Genomic DNA, 14,409 nt, shown 5'->3' with positions numbered 1-14,409 from the left:
TAGGATTGAACCCATAATCTTGGTGTATAGGGATGACTGAGCTACAAGCCTAGGGACAAATATAAACTCTTTTAATTAGTGTGTAACTGAGCAGCTACTGTTTAGTAGACACTTTACCTATCCTAATATATAAAAAGCCAGGGGCTGTTACAACCAGACTGATGACCGAACGGCAGGCTGCATGGAGCGACAAGGCCGGCACGGGGGTTAGTGAGGGATGACCAAACGACTGAACAGCAGGCTGTGCGGGGTGACCAGGTTGGCAGGGGGAGCAGTTGGGGGCGACCAGGCCAGCTGGGAGGCAGTTGGGGGCAACCAGGCCGGCTGGGGGGCGGGGGGCAGTTGGGAGTGAACAGGCCGGCAAGGGGGGGCAGTTAGGGGCAATCTGGCTGGCAGGCAGAAGCAGTTAGGGGTGATCAGGCAGGCAGGCAGATGAGTAGTTAGGAGCCAGTGGTCCCACATCGTGAGAGGGATGTCCCGGATTGGAGAGGGTGCAGGCTGGGCTGAGGGGACACCCCCCATGCATGAATTTTGTGTACCAGGCCCCTAGTCTATAATAATAAAAGTGTAATATGCTAATTATACCGGACGACCTTCCGGACGAAGCCGGGACTGTGAGGGAAGCCCTGGTCCCGGGTGCCAGAGGGAAGCTGGTGACGGCAGCTGGGGGAAGGAAGGCCTACTCTTGCATGAATTTTGTGCATCGGGCGTCTAGTGTTTCTATATTTCATCATCACAGTAGCCCTGGGAGGTAGATACTATGTTATTATCATCTCTGTTTTACAAATGAGGAAATTTAAGGTCAGACAGTCAGATACTAGTAGATAGTAAGGGGTGGAGTCATATTTCTAATCAGGTATGCCTTTGAGCTTTCCCTTCACATCAGGGTGACGTTGAGCGCACTTCTAGATCTGGAATAGTCCTCACCTCATTTAGAGTGCCTTTAGGGTTTGAACCTTATTTGGGTGATTATTCTGATTTGCTGATAGAATACTGTTTAGCCACAGAACTCTCTCTAATGCTTTTGCTGGGAGTTTAAAGCAATGGCCCCATCAACCTGCGTGGTGACAATTTCCAAAACAAAATTTATTGTAAGGAATGGAAATTACAGAAGAAAAAATACTTTACTATCTCTTTTTTTGTGAAGTTAGCTTATTGGCTACTGTTGTCAATTCTTGTTAAAATTAAAACACCTTAATGTGTTCAGCAAACTGATTAAGCCAAGAAATATTTTTAGGCCTATCTACATTACCAAGGCCACGTATATCCCCTTTTCTGTGACTCCGCCCCCTTCGACTGTTCCCCTGAGAAAACTTCAGTGTTGCCTGTAGCAGATAAACAGTTATTTCTCCCCCCAAACCAATGAGGCTTAATGAAAAATCTAGAAGGTAGTAACTCGTGCAAGAGAAGAAAGAAGAGACAAGTTCTTACAAGGTATGTTTAGTGCATAAAGGAGGAAGAATAGAAGGTATGAGATATAAAGGAAAAAAAGGAACTAATTTGTGGGATAGAGGGACAGCTTTTTTTCACATTTTGTTAGCACTATCACCTGATTTAATTAGAGCTAGCTGCATTAATTTTGTGCTCCAGATCTGTACACAAGTTGAGACTTTTATGATTGCATTTAAGTTGCTTCTCTAGGAGCTTCTCAATTGTTTGTGCTAATTAGGACATAGTTGTTAACTTATTTACTAGATGATCTTTATGAAACTGTCATATATTGATGTTATTTGTGGAGAGGATACAACTAAATAGCTGAGGTAGACTATGGAAAAGATGTAAACTAAAATATTAAAGGTAAATAGCCTGTCTAGATATAAAGTAGCTATTTTTTTAAAAAGCAACCTAAAAATTTCCAGTAGTGTTTATTGTATATAAACAGCTTTCACCAGAAAGAAAATTGGCTGAAGGACACATTTACTAGTTTTAGAGTTCAACTTTCTAATTTGGTTGATTGCATGAGCTGCTTCAAGAACAAAACTATATAGATTTCTAAACTTTTATTGCTCCTTGTTTAGCTGTCTCAGGATATGTTTTGCGTTTGGTTTGGGGCAAATGAGACTTCTTATCTGAATTCAGCATATTCACATCTGTGTGCACATGACAGATTTCAGTTCTGCTTTGCTTAATTTAAGTTATCTGACTTGTCCAACAGGTTCCTGGGTGGAGTTACCCATGAACAGCAGCAATGGTAATGATAATGGCAATGGGAAAAATGGAGGACTGGAGCACGTCCCTTCCTCATCCTCTATCCACAATGGAGACATGGAGAAGATTCTTTTGGATGCACAACATGAATCAGGACAGAGTAGTTCAAGAGGCAGTTCTCACTGTGACAGGTAAGTGAGATCCATGTTTTGGTAGAATTCAGAAAACAGATGGGTTACAAGGTTAATTCCCATTAGGAAAAAATAAATGGCAAAATATGACAGCCGATTTATTACAGCATGTGTATTTAAAATCAGACAGCTAATTGGCAGGTGCTTGAGTGCCCACTGTTTTTCCCCATATTAAGGCAGTTCCTTATCAGACTGTATCATATTTAGATGATTATCATTTTAAAAGTCAGTGGCATACCCTGGCCGGTGTGGCTTAATTGGTTGGGCATCGTCCCATGTACTGAGAGGTTGCCGGTTCGATTCCCGGTCAGGACACATGCCTGGGTTGTGGGCTTGGTCCTTGCGGGGGCGGGTGATGCAGGAGGTGGCCGATTGATGTTTCTCTCTCTCTCCCCCTTTCTTCTCTCTCTGGAAATCAGTTTAAAAAGTCTTTTTAAAAAAGTCAATGGCATAAATGTTTACTTATAAAATTAATCTACCTTCCTCCCATTTTCTTTTATCTTTTGTGTCCCTGTTTCACAGATCACATTCTGCCTTGACTATAGTTATCTCTGTGTATATCTGTCCTCCCTTCTAGATTGGAGGCTCCAGAAGGCTGGGGTCGTGTTCCATCTCCTTTGTTCTTTCACAGTGATGGTGCTGGCGTGTAGCAGACACTTAGTAAATGTTTGCGTCACAGGAACTGCAAGGTGGTTCAAGTTAGAACAGTATTTGCACGGTGGGAGCACCAGCCAAGTCTGTAAAGACAGTTAATTTTGAAGGCCATTCTGTTTATCTGAGGAAGTTTTATTTTAGACCTCATTTTTCTCTAAGTTAGAGAAATTAATTCCACGGATTAAGGACTTTTTATGGTGAAACAAGAATATAGAGGAAGATATATGTAGAATGAAACTGAGCTGTTAGTTTATTTTCAGTATAAGCATCTCTGTTTTTCAGAGGAACTAGATATTCAGTGACACACTGGTATCATGTAACAATTCTTAGATCAGTGACAGCCATACTAATAGCACTGTGGGGTACTGGATGATCTTCTGGTTAATGAACTGGTATCAGCAATGTAGAAAATGCAAATGCTCAGGAAAAGATTAAAGAACATTTAAAAATGTAAACAGTGGGCCCTAGCTAGGTAGTTCAGTTGGTTAGAACATTGTCCTTATACGCTCAGGTTGCAGGATCAATCCCTAGTCAGGGCACATACAGGAATCACCAATGAATGCATAAATAGAACAAGTGGAACAACAAATCGATGTTTCTCTGCCAGTCTCTCTCCAAAAAGAAAGAAATAAAAAATTTAAAAAATATATACACAATGATTATCTTTAGGGGATGGAATTACAGACTTTTCTTCTTTTGAATATATTTGTACTTTGTAAAAATTGTGTGTGTAACAGGTATTATTACTTATAAAAAAAAAGTATAAAAGGATTAATTGAGGTAAATCACGTTTTGAAGTTCCTGATGTTACCAAGGCAGCAGAGGATTGGTTTGCTGTCTCTGTGGCACAGTGTGCACCCCCCCCACCCTGTCTTATCTCTGACTTGCCCCTGTGCTTTTAATGAGCCTGGGATGGCTCTAGTCAAGAAGCAGAAGGAGAGCAGAGAGCTCTTTTCTGAGCAGCTTGCCTTTGATTCCAGTCGCGACAGCATTAGTGTGTCTTTCAGAATGAAGTTTATATTGTACAGGCATACCTTAGAGATGTTGCAGGTTTGGTTCCAGATCACTGCAATAAAGCTAGTATCTCAATAAAGCCAGTCGTAGTAGTAATTCTTTAGCTGGTGGAGGGTCTAGTCTTCAATTTGTAAAATATACATCTGTAAAATGCAATAAAGCAAAGTACAATAAAACGTAGCACAAAAAAGAAAATAGAAATGTATTACATGCATCTCATGGAACTCCCTGATAGTTTCTGTAGTTCCTGCTTATTGTGGCCCTGTCAATAGGCTTTCAGTATCCATCAAGGAGGTGACCCTTGGTCATTGGCACCAGTGTGTTCCTTCATCTCTTGTTCACTGTGCTGTCATTGAGCAGAAAACAGGTCACTTGCTTGCCTCTCTGGTCATCTTATTTCATTTACTAGAGGCCCGGTGCATGAAATTCATGCACGAGTGGGTCCCTAGGCCTGGCCAGTGATCAGGGCTGATCTGCAGGGCGACTGGTGGGGCGATTGAAAGGCCTCCGCTGGCACCCACCTTGGCTGGCCTGGCGCCCCCCCCCCCCCCCATTTGCCAGCCCTGCTCCCTGCCACCGACGCTGGGGGCAGCTCCTGCATTGAGCATCTGCCCCCTGGTGGTCAGTATGCATCATAGCGACCGGGCATTCTGCCCATCATTCTGCTGATCAGTCGATTTGCAGTTATACTTGTGATTAAATATGAAGTCACCTTTGCATGATTGTGTTTCACTTGGGTTTCTAAACATGTGAAGTGAGGGGTGGCAAATGCTTTTTAACACTTTTCTGTCCCTCAGCTTATGTATCTACAGGCTCTGGGTTACTGGCCATCTTTCAGAGGAGGCCTGGAACTGTAGTTCAGTAATACTTTTGGGGTATCTGACTAACACCCTTTAACATTTAAAAGAGTTTTCATAATTCATGTCATTTGAATTGTCATGCATCTCTCTATTTGAAGTTGTTAAGAAATATTTCTTATAGGTGGGAAAGTTTTAGGATTTTTGGGTATTGGTACCAAAGCTAATTTATATATACTTTGAGTTTTAAAATGATTCCATAGATATGTTTTTATCACTGTGGTGGTTGTTAGAAGATCACCCCTATGTGTTTTGCTTTGCGTTCCACCCTGTTGTAGGAGTTTTCAACCTACATGCTAGATTCACCCAGGGAGCTTTAAAAATACCAGCGCACAGACCTGGAGGTTCTCATCCTGTTGTCAGGGGAGGGTAGAAACATGAGAACATTTTAAAGTCTCTCCAGCTCATCTTAACAGGAGCCAGGATTGAAGCTCTAATGCATTCCAAATTGTTAGGAGTGGTAAGCAGTTCATCAGTGAAATGTTTAGTATTTTTTGAGTGAGATGGGGCCAACGGTAAAGAAGAGTGTGGAAGTAGAGCAGGGCTTCTGTCGAATTCTCGACTGTCATGCGCTGCCTCGACCTGGTGTTGGCTGTGTAAAGCTGGCCCTTAACTTGGCCTTTGGCTGTGAACCCAACAGAGTTATGAGCATTATGACAATAACGGGAGACAACAAGAGCACCTTGCTCTCCTCGGTTCCTGTGCCATAGCCTGAGATTTCTACTTCAAGGCAAACATTTCTAAATACATTAATATGTTTGTTTGATACAGACGCAGCTTTTTTCTTATTTTCATTTAAGAATCTCCTGTGTCTAGGCTTAATCAGTCTGGTATATTTCTGGTGATCTTATTTTTGAGTCAGTCTAACCAACAACTCTATATATTAACATTGTACACATGCTCATGACAACTTTAATAGTTAATATTTATTCCTTTGTGCAAGTTAAGCCCAGAGCATTTTTCATCCCTATGTGAATTTAGATTTGGGGACGAGGTATTGTAGTGAAAGACCTAGAGACTTGCTGTGGAATTGCACAATGGATTGTGGATAAAGCTAAGAATAGTACTTAGTACCTTATATTCATCCATTGTACGAGGTATAATTCATGACCCCGTGTTTTTGTCTAAAAATTCATCTGTAAATTTTTGTAGTTCTGGGACTACATTTTGTATTTTTCATTAAAGGTTATATATTCATATGTATACATATATATGACTATATATATGCTTATCTAATGACTATGCTTACCTAATTCACTGAACTATCTCAAAGCAAATATTTCTGAAATAGGTAGAATAGTAATTCTCTTTTTTAAAAATATGTTTTTATTGATTTCAGAAAGGAAGGGAGATGGGGGGAGATAGAAAGAGAAATAATGAGAGGGAATTGTTGATCAGCTGCCTCCTGCATGCCCCCTCCTGGGGTTTGAGCCAGCAGCCTGGACATGTGCCTGACTGGGAATTGAACCATGACCTCCTGGTTCATAGGTCGGACACTCAACCACTGAGTCACATCATTCGTCTCTGTGCTTCTTTACATTCATAAATATTATTAGGGACCTCAAAGCTTTTGTTTATGTGGGCATTATATTTTGGTATTTACTATATTAGAAAATAAAACTGTAAAAAAAGTATTCATTCAACAATAATAAACCATTATATTTTAACATAATTAACTTTTTAAAATGGAAAGTAACTATTTTCCATAAGCAAAAAAATTAGGACTAGTGGCACTGTTTTACATTTTTGCAAATCTCTCTAATACATGACTTAATAGAAAGCAATTGGATTCTCATCTGCTTTTGCATTCTGTTATAATATCACACATGAGGTCTTTGGAAAATTTCACTGTACATTCATGAGAGAATGAGAATGAAAATGGCAAATTAATCTAATAGTATTATGAAAGCAGTTTTAACCTCAAATACCCTTTGAATAAGTCTTTGAAAACTGTTTTCACACTTTGAGAACTGCTGCTTATGAAATATTTAATGATGAAGGAACGTTGAGAAAAAGAATTCAAATGAGGTTTCTGAATTTAAAGATCATTTTACCTTTATTGGGAAAAAGGTAAAAATAAAATGTGACAGTCTTGTGTCTGTACGTAATTTCCTTTGCAAAGTTATCATTGTAAAGAAATGTATCACCACTGAAAAATTCCAGAACATTTTGGAAGTAAAAGTGCTCAATTTCATGTCTTCTTTTATGGGGCTACTAGTAGCCCTGCGCACAAATCCATGTGCCAGTGGAATGCTTGCCTTGTTCTGGGAGTGACGACGCAAGCGTTCCTCCACCCTCCCCCTCCCCGCCCCCCGGGGACTCCAGTGGGGCTGAGAGGACTGGGCACCGCCATCTTTGTGACGGAGTGACTTAATTTGCATATTACCCTTTTATTAGATAGGATTGTATACTTCTGATTTGCTGCTTTTCAAAGCCATACTACTGTAACTTTCAATTTTATAATTTCCAGTAGAGGCTAATTTATTTGACAAAATGGAATGAAAACTAATGGCTCAATTCTTTTTCTTCTAGCCCTTCCCCACAAGAAGATGGGCAAATTATGTTTGATGTGGAAATGCACACCAGCAGGGACCATAGCTCTCAGGTGTGTATGTGTGTTTGTGTGGGTGTGATAATTTATTTTTATGATTTATAAGAAATAACTAGGGAAAATACAAGCCTCTAAGTATGTTGAGCTAAAATATTTTAAAGAATAAGCAGACTTGCCCTAGCTGGTTTGGCTCAGTGGATAGAGCGTTGGCCTGCGGTCTGAAGGGTCCCGGGTTCAATTCCAGTCAAGGGCACATGCCTGAGTTGTGGGCTCGATTCCCTGTAGGCAGGAGGCAGCCAATCAATGATTCTGTCTCATCATTGATGTTTCTATCTCTCCCCTCTCTCCCTTCTTCTCTGAAATCAATAAAAATATATTTAAAAAAAAATAAGACTTTAAAAAAATAGTTTGAAGCTGTTTTAAGTTACTCAGTTTTCTGATTTTAGAATTCACTGAAGATGATAAAGTCCTTGCTGTGCTCCTTTACAACTGAAAATTTGGGGACAACACCCTTAAAAGACTTGGAAAATTCTTGTCTATGATGTATCATTTCAGTATTCCAGGCTAGTTTCTGGAATTTATAAATAGAAAACCAAGCTATATCTTATTTAAGGTCACAAAATAAATGAAAAGAAAGGTTATTGTAGAACCAGGTATTCTGTGTCCAAAATGAAAGCAATGACTTTTAAGGTGAATTTCAACAGCTAGGAAAAAATTGATCTAAATTACATGGGTTCCTTAAGTTTAGGAAGATAAATGCAGTTCAGTAGGAGTTGACATTGTTGGAAATATAGATGGATATAGTATTGGAAGCTTATAAAGGTTTACATTATAAAATTTATGATCTATAATAATCCTATATAATGAAAGCCTAATATGCTAAGTGTCTGATCGTCCATTCAACCAATCAAAGCGTAATATGCTAATGATATGCTAAAACCACTCAACTGTTCGCTATGACGTGCACTGATCACCAGGGGGCAGATGTTCCGACCAGTAGGTTAGCTTGCTGCTGGGGTTCGGCCGATTGGGACTGAGCAAGACAGGATGGACATGCCCTGGAGCCCTCTCTCGGCCCCTCCCCCTGGCTGGCCCCAACACCCTGATAGGGGGCGGGGCCAGCCAGCCAACCGCCTGCGGCCCCTTTCCCCGGCTGGCCCCACCCCTGATGGACCCTCATCGGGGTGGGCCAACCGGACCCCACCTGTGCACAAATTCATGCATCGGGCCTCTAGTAAAAGTATATGCTGATTAGACCAGACGTCCCTTCCGGACGACCTTCTGGACAAAGCTGGGGCTGCGAGGGAAGCCTGGCTCCTGGGTGCCTGCTGGTGGCCGGAAGGAAGGCTGGGTTCCGGGTGCCGGAGGGAAGCCGGTGCTGGCAGCCGGGGGAAGGGAGGCCTACTCTTGCACGAATTTCATGCATTGGGCCTCTAGTAAGTAAATAATTGTTAGCAATTTAGAATGTTCATAGCCAACCCTTAACTTAATTGATACATCAGGTCACCTAAAAGTGTCGTTGTTTAAATTTTTTTTTAAAATATATTTTATTGATTCTCTACAGAGAGGAAGGGAGAGAGATAGAGAGTTAGAAACATCGATGAGAGAGAAACATCGATCAGCTGCCTCCTGCACACCCCCCACTGGGGATGTGCCCGCAACCCAGGTACATGCCCTTGACCGGAATTGACCCCGGGACCCCCCAGTCCGCAGGCCAACACTCCATCCACTGAGCCAAACCGGTTTCGGCAAATTTTTGAGGAAGGAATCATTGTCCTTTTCTCTTGTGTTAAGGTGCCTGAAGAATATATGTTAAATGAATGTTTAAATAAATTCTAATAAGAACTTTGTGGGGTTCTCACTGTACAATGTCTTAAACCTTTGCACTAGAAATGTTTGCATGTTGTCTGGGATCCACCTAGCATTCTTTGTGAAAGAAGGCTGCACGGTTTCTTCCTTCCTTGACTATGCTGTATTTGTGCTGTTCTCTGAAACTTAGGAAACCTCTGGAATTGGATACAAATTTATGATGAACTCTATTCTGCAGAGAAGCTCATGTAGAAGCAAGGCTCTCATATAGGAAGATGTCTGATTGGACTTGTTGAATTGCTGGCTTTTGTATGTCCGTTGGCCATATGCAGTAAACTATAACAATGAAGAGGAAAGTCTGTGAAGTTTCCATGGCAGACATGTGCTAAGAAATTCCAAGATAGAGAAATGAAGTTAATTCTTTGCTGTAGTCTGTTGTTAGGAAAATGTCCTCCATCCATAATGTCTTTTGTACAGATACGTTGAAAACTAGATTAGCATTTTCCAAATGTGTTTTGAGGAACATTTGCTCAATGGAAAGCTCCATAAGGTAGTTCTGAAGTCAAGTAAGTGGAAAATAATGCAGACCTGGGCTTCCTCACCCTCACACACCATTAGTCACAGCAGATGGTAACATATTAAAGGATCTGACAGTTCCTGCAGTAAAGAAATCTGTATTTCCCAATTATTTAGTTGACCTTAGATCTCCCTCACCCTCCACATACACTTTTTCCCCTCTAATAATCTACCTAACAACCTAATGGAACACTGTGATAAGTGCTCTCTTGCTTGGCTCATGGAGTAGCTGGTGTACACTTAGGCTTAACTAACAATTGAATTTAAGTGGACTCTAGAGCTGAAAATGTAAGACTTTTGGCCTCTGTGTCAGGTTATCATAGTGTTGCTAGTGTGATCCCTGTTCAGAAACAAGTACCTGAAAGAGCTTTGGTTCTCATCAAGCCCTGGGAAAGCGATATTACCACTCAGATCAGTCAGTTTAAACAGAGTGTCTTGTAGAGTAAGACTCCTAGTGAGGGACATGTCAATGCTACTATTTATTTAAGCTTTCAAAAGGCCATTTAAGCTTTTTAAAAAATATATTTTTATTAATTTCAGAGAAGAAGGGAGAGGGAGAGAGAGATAGAAACATCAGTAATGAGAGAGAATCATTGATTGACTGTCTCTTGCGTGCCCCTCATTGGGGGTCAGCAGGGGCATGTGCCCTGACTGGGAATTGAACAGTGACCTCCTGGTTCATAGGTCGATGCTCAACCACTGAGTCACTCTGGCCGGGCTAAGTTTTTTTCTTGAATTGCAGAAGTGATAATTTAAAATAAATCACTTTAGGGCTTGGGAGGGTGGATTTTTTTTTTTTTTTCATGAATGAGAAGCCAGTTTAGGGTTAGGAAACAGTTAAAAACAGTTAACAGAAGACTATTATGATACTTGCTCTTACTAAATATTTTTATATGTCTATATGAGGAATATTTAGCCTTTTCTCAGGAGAAAGGAAAGGTATATTAGATATATTATTGGTGCTAAATTTTTTTTTTTTAATTTTCCCCACATTTAATGATCTCAATGCAGTGAAAGAGGTGCTATTGTATCCATGAACAAATGGGAAAGGTGAGGCTTTGTCTTAATTAAGCTACTTACCTAAGATTATAAAGCAAGTAAGTGATAGAGCCAGATTGAAACCAGGGCTGCCTGAGCCTCTGACCCCTGTTCCTCTACTACAATAAGTCAATGAATGGGATTGATTTCAGGAGAGCGCACAAGGTCTTGAGAATGAGCTAAAACATGTCTGGTGACTTACAGTATGAGGAAGCCCAAGGTGTAATGCTTTTAGGCAAAAGGTCATTCAAACTATACTTTTAGGATGATAATACTTAAGAGTCTCAATTTTGTAGCAGAAAATGGACCATAGATTATCTCTTGAAGGCATTTTTGGAGTGTGTTTCTGGGACCAAAGATGCCTACCCAGTGTTGGGTATCTTTGGAATATGATAGAAACTGAAATGGTCTTCCCTTTTCCCTTTTGTAAACTGATTTACTTGAACATGGACCCCACAGTATGCAGTTTACTATCCATGCTTAGAGACCTAAAAACTTGAGGTGAGCCAGAGGACAATGTAAGTGAATAGAAGGGAAGGGCCTTCCACCTGAGGACAGGCCAACATGATCATAATCTGCTACTTGAATAGGTGTAGAGAGAGGGTTATTGATTCGGTTGAAAGCATGACTTTTATTTAATTAGAATAAGTGCATTTTTACCATATTCTGGAATTCTCAGAGTTGGAAGACAATTAAAATCTAAAACTGGAAAATTTAAGATGAATAGAAGGAAGCACAGGGCTGGTAGTGAGGAGAGCTGGATGGAGAGCTTAGGATCCCGATTTTAAACTCATCTGAGAGAAAAGTACATCTTCTTTTTAAAAAGTAGAACAAAACACTTCATTACATTTTCATTGTCCCAGAAAGGATGAAATACTACTTCGTTCACAAATTTAAGCCTAAAACCTTTAAAAATATATTTTATTGATTTTTACAGAGAGGAAGGGAGAGGAATAGAGAATTAGAAACCTTGATGAGAGAGAAACATTGATCAGCTGCCTCCTGCACAACTCCTACTGGGGATGTGCCTGCAACGAAGGTACATGCCCTTGACCAGAATCGAACCTGGGATCTTTCAGTCTGCAGGCTGACGCTCTATCCACTGAGCCAAACCAGTTAGGGCTAAGCCTAAAACCTTTGAGCAGTTTTAGAGAGACATGTGAGATCAAAGTTGGAAAGGTAACAGGAAAGACCTATAGTGTGTTGAATATAGTCAGACATTGTGTGTACATGAACTGATCTATAAATAAATTGTAACAATTTATGTTTTTTTATTTGGAATTCTTTAGATTTACTCTAAAGAGCCAAATCATGATTCTGAGTAATCTCAGTACCCAGTGGAAAAGCTTAGTCCTAAAGGCTACATCGTGTCATCCAGTGGAATTTGCTAAGTCTGGCTGAACAAAATAAGAATGATACTACAGAGTAGCAAACCTCCACAGGGATTTTTGGCTTGATAATGAAAGGGACTATCTGTGTCTAGAGAATACCTGAAGCTACCTTCCCCAGGCAGCTATTCCACAGAGAACTACACCTGTCAAAAAGAGTCACAGCGCCCTAACTGATTTGGCTCAGCGGATAGAGCGTCGGCCTGCAGACTGAAGGGTCCCGGGTTCGATTCCGGTCAAGGGCATGTACCTTGGTTGCGGGCACATCCCCAGTGGGGAGTGTGCAGGAGGCAGCTGGTCGATGTTTCTCTCTCATCAATGTTTCTAACTCTCTCTCCCTCTTCCCTCCTCTCTGTAAAAATCAATAAAATATATTTTAAAAAAAGAAAGAACCACAGGAATATGTCAGGTTCTGCATTGCGTAACCACTGGTGGATAAGAATGAGAGCTTTGGTCACAGGCAACCCCGTTTCAACAAAATAGCAAATCAGAAACAGTCCTTAGCTTTGAGATCCTTTGGTTTGAGGTCATAGCATCACAGTCCCTAAAAGTGACCAAATAATGCTGTGTCATTTTTAGGAATGTCTCATTCCTGTGGGTTCTGTTGAAAGAAGCTTTTGGAAAATTTGATTGCTCTTGGCCAGAAAAATTTAGATTATTATTAAAGAGAAAAGAGTTTTCTTTTTCATTTTTTTATATGAAAGATGGCAAATTCTGACTCAGTATAAAATAACATATTCCAAAAAAACTTCTGGCTTAAGTAGTTGAATAAACCTGGGGAAGTGTTTGGATCGTGACTTGTCTAGAAAAGTATAATCTGCAGGGAGTGAAATCTAATGCTGAGGAGTGGAGGCTCTAGAGACATTTTGCCTGGGTCTGGATTCTGGACCTGCTGCTTGCTGCTTAGGAACCTTAGGCAGTTACTGAACTCATATCTCAGTTTCCTCATGTATAAAAATGGAATATTAATAGTTCCTATTTTTATAGGTTGTTGCAAGGTAAAAGTTAATACATGGAAAGTGCTTAGAATCACTTGTCTCTCGATATATGCTTAATATATACTACTAGAGACCCAGTGCACAAAATTCGTGCACGGAGTGTGGGGAGGTCCCTCAGCTCGGCCTGCACCCTCTCCAATCCAGGACCCCTTGGGGGATGATCAACTGCCTCTCACAATCCGGAACCACTGGTTCCTAACCTCTCGCCTGCCTGCCTGCCTGATCACTTCTAACCTCTCTCCCTGCCTTCCTGATCGTCCCTAACACCTCTGCCTGCCTGCCTGATCACCCCTAACTGCTCCCCTACTGGCCTGATCATCCCTAACTGCTTCCCTGCTGGCCTGATCGCCCCTAACTGCCTCTGCCTCACCCTGCACCCGGGACCCAAGGTTCCCTCCCTCAGGCCGGCCACAGGCACCCAGGACCCAGGACGGCTTCGCCCGGGCTGGATGCAGACGCAGGCGCTGGCACCCAGGACCATGGGGTGGGCGGCTTGTCCCTCTGCCAGGCCGCAGCCTGGCTGGTTCTCATTCCTCTCTAGCAAACTCTTTTGTGCCTGGCTGGTCCCCATTCCTCTCTCCCCAGTGTTTAGTGTCTGAGCTGTTACGCCATGAGGGTGTGAGGGTGTGATGACCATTTGCATATTAGCTCTTTATTATATAGGACTGGAGGCCCGGTGCACAAAAATTTGTGCACTCGGGGGGGTAGGGGGGTCCATCAGCCCGGCCTGTGCCCTCTTGCAGTCTGGGACCCCTCGGGAGATAACAACCTGCTGGCTTAGGCCTGCTCCCGGGTGGCAGAGGACAGGCCCAATCCCTAGGTGCAGCCCCTGGTTGGGCTCAGAGCAGGGTGGATTGGGAGGTTGCGATGCCACCCTCAGTCACGCTCAGGGTAGGGCCAATTGGGGGATTGGGGCACCACCCCCTGTCACACTCAAGGCAGGGTCGATGGGGAGGTTGCGGTGCCACCCCCTGTCACACAGAGAGCAGGGCGAATCGGGGGTGGGGTGCTGCCCCCTGTCACTCACAGAGCAGGGCCCATCAGGAGGGTTGGGGCTCCGTACCCTGTTGCGCTCAGAGCAGGGTCGATCAGGGGGTTGGGGAGCTCCCCCCTGTCACGCACAGAGCAGGGTCGATCAGGGGGTTGGGGAGCTCCCCCCTGTCACGCACAGAGCAGGGCCAATCA

At 42.2% G+C, this 14,409-nt stretch overlaps 1 protein-coding gene across 2 annotated transcripts in view; it reads left to right on the top strand.

The window, feature by feature from the left end:
• Window positions 1-1,302: 1,302 nt before the first annotated feature.
• Window positions 1,303-14,409, top strand: part of BNIP3L (BCL2/adenovirus E1B 19kDa interacting protein 3-like) — a 19,529-nt gene continuing 6,422 nt past the window's right edge. Inside the window, exons 1-3 of one of the 2 annotated variants that reach the window (XM_006765921.2) lie at window positions 1,303-1,434; window positions 2,156-2,339; window positions 7,397-7,469. In XM_006765921.2, the coding sequence (XP_006765984.1) occupies window positions 2,176-2,339; window positions 7,397-7,469 (237 nt within the window). In that variant the 5' untranslated portion in view covers window positions 1,303-1,434; window positions 2,156-2,175. Of the gene's footprint in view, window positions 1,469-2,155; window positions 2,340-7,396; window positions 7,470-14,409 lie in introns of both variants that reach the window. The other variant, XM_015565415.1, reaches the window with a different exon arrangement.

This window comes from Myotis davidii, unplaced genomic scaffold (genome assembly GCF_000327345.1).
Source record: "Myotis davidii unplaced genomic scaffold, ASM32734v1 scaffold1081, whole genome shotgun sequence".
In the NCBI taxonomy this organism is placed as follows: Eukaryota; Metazoa; Chordata; class Mammalia; order Chiroptera; family Vespertilionidae; genus Myotis; species Myotis davidii.
This window is presented reverse-complemented; position numbering and strand designations above follow the sequence as displayed.